Consider the following 6,430-nt stretch of genomic DNA (forward strand, 5'->3'; position numbering starts at 1 on the left):
GTTGGACAGAGAGTCGGCCATGTGGCTCCAAAGATCCCGGGTGAATTGGTTTCAGGCAGGTGATCAAAATACTCGGTATTTCCATGCACGGGCATCATCACGCTATAAGAAGAATTCTATTTTGGGATTATTGGATTCTTATGGCATATGGCAAGAAGATGAGCACAAAATAGAAGATATTATTACTAGCCATTACAGAGCACTTTTTTCATCTACTGGACCTACGGAGTTTACTGAATTATTGGATGCTATTCACCCACATGTATCCACCTCAATGAATCAGATGCTCAACAGGACCTTTCAAGGCAGTGAAGTATACTCGGCCCTCAAACAAATGTATCCTCTGAAGTCGCCAGGTCCGGATGGTATGCCTCCTCTTTTCTTCCAACATTTTTGGCCTTCCATTGGTCAATTGGTTACTAAGACGGTACTTGATTTCTTAAACTTTGGCTATGCTCCTCCATTGTTTAATGATACTCATGTTATTTTAATTCAAAAAAATAAAGATACAAAAAATATTTCTAATTATCGCCCGATTAGTTTATGTAATGTGATCTTTAAACTTGCCTCCAAAGTGATTGCAAACAGGCTCAAAAAAGTCCTCCCTTCTATCATCAGTGATGCCCAGAGTGCCTTTGTGCAAGGTAGGCTGATTACGGATAATGTTCTTGTGGCTTTTGAGGCTATGCACCATATAAGCCAGAAGAAGGCAGGGAGAAAGGGTGAAATGGCTCTGAAACTGGATATGAGTAAGGCATACGACCGGGTTGAGTGGGCATGCCTTGAGAAGATTATGGAAAAATTGGGGTTTGATTTGAGGTGGAGGGGTTTGATCATGAGATGTGTGACAACTGTGTCATATTCTTTCCGTATAAATGGGAAGATTAGCAATCCTATTCAGCCATCGAGGGGAATTCGTCAAGGAGATCCATTATCGCCTTATCTTTTTCTTATTGTGGCTGAGGGTTTATCTGCTCTGATCAAGAAGTCAGTGGAGGAAGGGGTTTTGAAGGGTATTTCTGTATGCAGGAGGGGCCCTAAGCTTTCACACTTATTCTTTGCTGATGATAGCCTCATTTTTTGCAAGGCTACCTTATCCGACTGTGATTCCTTACAACGGATCTTCCAAGTGTATGAGAAGGCTTCAGGCCAACAGCTTAATCGCGCTAAAACTTCTCTTTTCTTTAGCGCCAACACAACAGATGAGATTCAGGAGGAAATCAAGGTCCGGTTTGGTGCACAGGTTATCAGACAACATGAAAAATACTTGGGGTTGCCATCCCTTGTGGGGAGGAACAAACGAGCTTGCTTTAATGATATCAAAGATAAGCTTTCTAAGAAATTGGCCGGTTGGAAAGGTAAACTACTTTCAAAGGTAGGTAAGGAAGTTTTGATCAAAGCAGTGGCTCAAGCCATTCCCACTTATACTATGAGTTGTTTCAAGATTCCGGATTCTCTATGTGATGAGCTGACTAGCTTGATACGACAATTTTGGTGGGGGCAAAAAGGTGAAGAGAGGAAAATGGCGTGGTTGAGTTGGGATAAGTTGTGTGAACCAAAGGAGTGTGGTGGAATGGGCTTCAAAGAGCTAAAATCCTTTAACTTGGCATTGCTAGCTAAACAAGGTTGGCGCCTTCAACTTGGGCACAACTCTCTACTATGCCGAGTCCTAAAGGCCAAATATTTTCCCAATGGGGATTTTCTGCATGCTACCCTTGGGAGTAACCCATCTTTCACGTGGCGTAGTATTTTGTCAGCCCAAGCCATTGTCAAGCAAGGTGTTCGTTGGAGGGTAGGTAATGGCAAGAATATCCGTATTTGGGGAGAGAAATGGTTGCCTAGAATGCCAAGCTATGAAGTTATTTCACCCAGAATTTTTTTACATCAGGATACTAGAGTCAGTGAGCTTATCAACACGGCGAGTAAAAGTTGGAATGAAGTAGTTGTCCGCTAGCTTTTTTTACCGGTTGATGCTGATACCATTTTGAGCATCCCACTGAGTGATAGACTGCCTGAGGATCGTCTAATCTGGGCGGAGTCTAATAATGGTTGCTTCTCTGTCCGTAGCGCTTATAGGGTGGCTTTGTCACTCAACCGTACTGACCAGTCTGCTTCAGGTTCTTCAGATAGCTTGCAACCGAGATTTTGGAGGAAAGTTTGGCGCCTTCCTATCCCTCACAAGGTGCGCCACTTTGCTTGGAGGGCTTGCCATAATATCCTCCCCACCAAAGAGATTTTGTGTCATCGAAAAGTGATACGGGACTCTCTTTGTGAGGAGTGTGGTGAGGACACTGAATCTTCAGGGCATCTCTTTTGGTCTTGCTCCAAAGCTCAGCTGGTTTGGAATTGTTCGAAGCTTCCTAGCTCACTCCGGTCAGGCCAGTTTCACTCCTTCTTTGATTTACTGTGGTTTCTGTTGATGATAGAATCGTTTGACGACGATAAGGTCGCATTAGTGGTCACGATAACCTGGGCAATGTGGACGAATCGTAATTCGGTAAGACACGGGGGTACTAGGAAATCACCGGAAGCTATTGTTCATTGGGCTTCTCACTATTTGATTGACTATGCATCAGCGACGGAGTCCCACGTAGTCCGTCCGGAGTTGGTTCAGGCCATTTGGACTCCACCGCCCTTTTCTGTGATGAAGATAAACGTGGACGGTGCCGTTTCTCAGCACAGTGGTTCAGCAGGAGTTGGGGTTGTGATCCGAAATGATGCAGGGCACTGTGTGGCTGCGATGAGCAAGAATATTCATGCTCCTTTGGGCCCTCTAGAAGCAGAGGCAAAAGCTTTTGAAGCTGGCCTTCAACTAGCGTGGGATCTGGGTTGTCAAAGTGTGATTATAGAAGGTGACTCACTGGTGATGGTGCGAGCTCTCTGTGGTCAGTCCATCCCGCCTTCATCCGTTGATGCAGTGTGTCTTGGCATGCAGCAAACCAGTTTGGAGTTCCATTCTGTCACTTTTTCTCATGTTCGGAGGCAGGGGAATAGACCTGCCCATATTTTAGCTAAGTTTGCACTTAGTTTGGATGATTCTCTTGTTTGGATAGGGGAGTACCCTCCTTGTATTGTACAAGCACTCATCCAGGATTCTGTTTTTGTTCCTTTTGGTTAAATAAAAGTGCAACTTTCTTATCAAAAAAAAAAAAAAAAAGGACAAAACTCTATAGAGCCACACACAAGGCTCTTCCCCCAAATCTTTGATCTATTTAATACTAAAAAAAAAATCAAAATCTCCAACTCACTACGCTCCCCCAACAATTAAATTTGAAAATTTCATTTTGGTCCCCAAGATGACAGACTCGGAGAGCACAATCGCACCCCCAACCCCAGAAATGGAATCCGAGTACCAAGACCAAGACCACGACCACGAACAACAACAACCAAACCCAACCAAAAAGCCAACCAACAATGGCAACACCACCACCACCACCACCACCACCAACACCAATACCAATACCTTAGCGTTCAGCATATGGCCGCCAACGCAGCGCACGCGCGACGCCGTGGTGTCGCGCCTCGTCGAGACGCTCTCCAAGCAGTCCATTCTCTCCAAGCGCTACGGCACCTTGCCGAGCGACGAGGCCTCCTCCGCCGCGCGCCTCATCGAGGAGGAGGCTTTCTCCACCGCCGCCGCCTCCGCTTCCGCCGAGGACGACGGCATCGAGATCCTCCAGGTGTACTCTCGCGAGATCAGCCGCCGAATGCTCGACACCGTTAAGGCTCGCGCCTCCTCCGGTGCCGCCTCTTCTGTCGTCGACGCCGGAACTGCGCCGCAGACTCCGTCTCTCGAGGCCGCTTCCGCCACCGCTTCCAGTGAGGATAACTCTCCTACCGTCACTGAATCTTAATCTCTCTCTAGGATTTAGCTTTTCTGGTATGCTAGGGTTTCTGTTTCATTCGGAATAGTATTATAAGCTACATTGAGATCTGTTTGTACTATTTATGCATTTTCTGTTCCTTATATTATGATTATGATGATGATGATGTTGTAGCCATTATTATATTAATATCTGGAGTATTTTTCTTTGTGCAATAATCGTAATGCAGTTCGATTTCTCTGTTTTTCTCTGTATTATTTGGTGTATTGGAATTATACCCTAATTTGTTAGGAATTAGAGATTTTGCTTAAACAATGTATATACCCTAACTTGTAAAAAAAAGCAATGTAATCGAGAGAATGCATAATGAATTGATGAATGATAGTCCAAGGTATCGAATTGGAAATGGATTTTTCATTAGTATAGCTCGTTTAGATTGTTTTTCATGAGCTAGATCAACTTTGCAAATGTTAAGTTATTGATGATGAATTGGATTTGAAAATTCTTTATTTACAAATATCTTAATTGTTTCCCCAATTTGTATTAGGTTTAGCTATATATCCATGCCCACACCACACATAGACAGGGTATAGCTCTTAATGTTGTATCTTGTCTGAAACCCAGGCCTTTTATCACGATTGGCTTGTTCTGTACCTTGATCCACTACCGTATCGATAGCATTTTGTGCTGTGGTTTAGGACAGGACACAAAGGGTGTGGTTTAGAATCCCAGTGCATGTCTTCTTGTAGCCTTGACTCCAAGTATTGATGGAGGACCAAGAAATTACCCAACCTCATGCATCTGTAATTGTCACAATGGTGTTGTCAAAACTTGCTAGAACATGAATAACTCCTTTTGGTATTCTATGTGCACTCATATGTAAACCAAGAAGCCCATTGCCCATTCCTACATGATCCTATTCTTGGTACAAGTTTTGCCATATTTTATCGGCTTGTAAATATAAGTCAGAATATATACATAATGTACTGTAGATATGTGTATGAAAAAAAAAAAATAGCCGATGCTTCTTTTCCTATGGATGTGTGTGCTACGGCTGCTGCCCTATTGATGAAGACTTGGCTTGTGTTTAGTTTCTCATATTTGAAGTGAGATGAGAAGATGACTCTATGGTTAATTCTCTGTGCCAAGGACAGGCTAATTGGTGCATCATGTAGTATGGCATATTTTGTTTACTGTGTGCATAGCATTGTCGGGTTTAAAAATTATCTTATAAGCTCCCCCCCCCCCCCCCCGACTATAATTTCCATTTGCATTGGGAAAAAATGGTAGCATATGGTTGTATGTGATCTTGCTTTTGTGTGTGTTTGTGTGTGCTCTTATTCCTTCTGGCCCTTAATTTCAATTATCCATTTGCTTGCCAAGAGCCTTTTAACTCAGTGGCATTGCCTGATCTTCCCTGTGAGTCAAACCAGGTTCAACTTCCCCCCACTCCCACTTGTAAGTTGTAACATTGAATTATTACCTACCCAAAGAATTCTTGCTTGTCCTTACACGTTGTCTATATGTGTATTAGGATAACAAGGTAGCATGTACTTGTATGTTGACCTTTGCTTGGGGTGTCAATGTGTCATGCCATTGCAATATGTGGCATATATTTAGTCCTCTTAATTGGTTGAGGTTTCACTAGAGTCAATCATTCTTTTCAAATGATCAGCGTGATTCTTGCATCATAACATTGTTGAAATTTGGCAATGCAAGACTTGCTTAAAAGAAAGAACTCTTGCAATGAGATGTTTCAGGACCTTTTCATGGAGTATTTTGCTCTATGTACTAGAAGCAAGTTTATTTTATGCTTTTGGAACTCGTATATTTCTGATAATCTAGTTGATGCTCCTTAAATATTGAAGAACCTTTTCCTTTGTGTTACTACATCACTCTTTTATGGAGCTGTAACATTCATTTCTGTGTAGATGATTCTAGGACAGACATGAGTTTTTTGGAATAAAGATCCCCCCCAATTTGAATCTTCCAGTTTCCTCCAATTTTTATTTAGATGTAAGATGTGGCATTTACAAATTAAATAAATGCCATGTGTCGCACATCCAGATAAAATTGGGAGGGAATCGGAGGGATCCTTTCTTGGGCATTTTCTGGTTAGTGGATGTGCATCCTGATGCACCTACAGCACTGCTGTGTGTTGTATTCATAGGTGAAACTTGAGCAGGCGCCACACCTCCTGTTTGGGGTTAGGATCTGCTTACAAGTGGTATTGTGATAGAATGTGATCTGATATGGGTCAGATGTGACTTTTAGTTTCTGTGTTTACATCTCGAATTAATATTTTTGTGCTTTTTATCAAGTTGATGTTGTTATTTAGATACTGTGTGGTTCAGTCTGCATTAGGTGAATGCCATCATAATTCTGAGTTCTTTAATTGATGATGTTATTTGTCTTTCATCCAGTCTCTCTCCCCCTCTCTCCATCTCATATGGATGATTGTGCAATAACTCTCTTTTGATGCTCTTCACAATGGATGAAATCTATCTCTGTGCTATTGGTCGCTGAGCTAAAATACAATCTTTACTATCATCACGACGAATCCTGTCATCTGTTGTTTCTCCTTTTGAGGTTCTGGGCAAAAGTAC

At 42.5% G+C, this 6,430-nt stretch overlaps 1 protein-coding gene across 1 annotated transcript; it reads left to right on the plus strand.

Moving 5' to 3' along the window:
• Positions 1 to 3,162: 3,162 nt before the first annotated feature.
• Positions 3,163 to 4,068, plus strand: LOC115977732 (MFP1 attachment factor 1-like). Its single transcript, XM_031099751.1, has one exon. The coding sequence runs from the start codon at positions 3,297 to 3,299 to the stop codon at positions 3,852 to 3,854; it is 558 nt and encodes a 185-aa protein (XP_030955611.1). The 5' UTR covers positions 3,163 to 3,296; the 3' UTR covers positions 3,855 to 4,068.
• Positions 4,069 to 6,430: the final 2,362 nt, after the last annotated feature.

The sequence above is a fragment of the Quercus lobata genome, chromosome 2 (genome assembly GCF_001633185.2).
Source record: "Quercus lobata isolate SW786 chromosome 2, ValleyOak3.0 Primary Assembly, whole genome shotgun sequence".
Classification (NCBI taxonomy): Eukaryota; Viridiplantae; Streptophyta; class Magnoliopsida; order Fagales; family Fagaceae; genus Quercus; species Quercus lobata.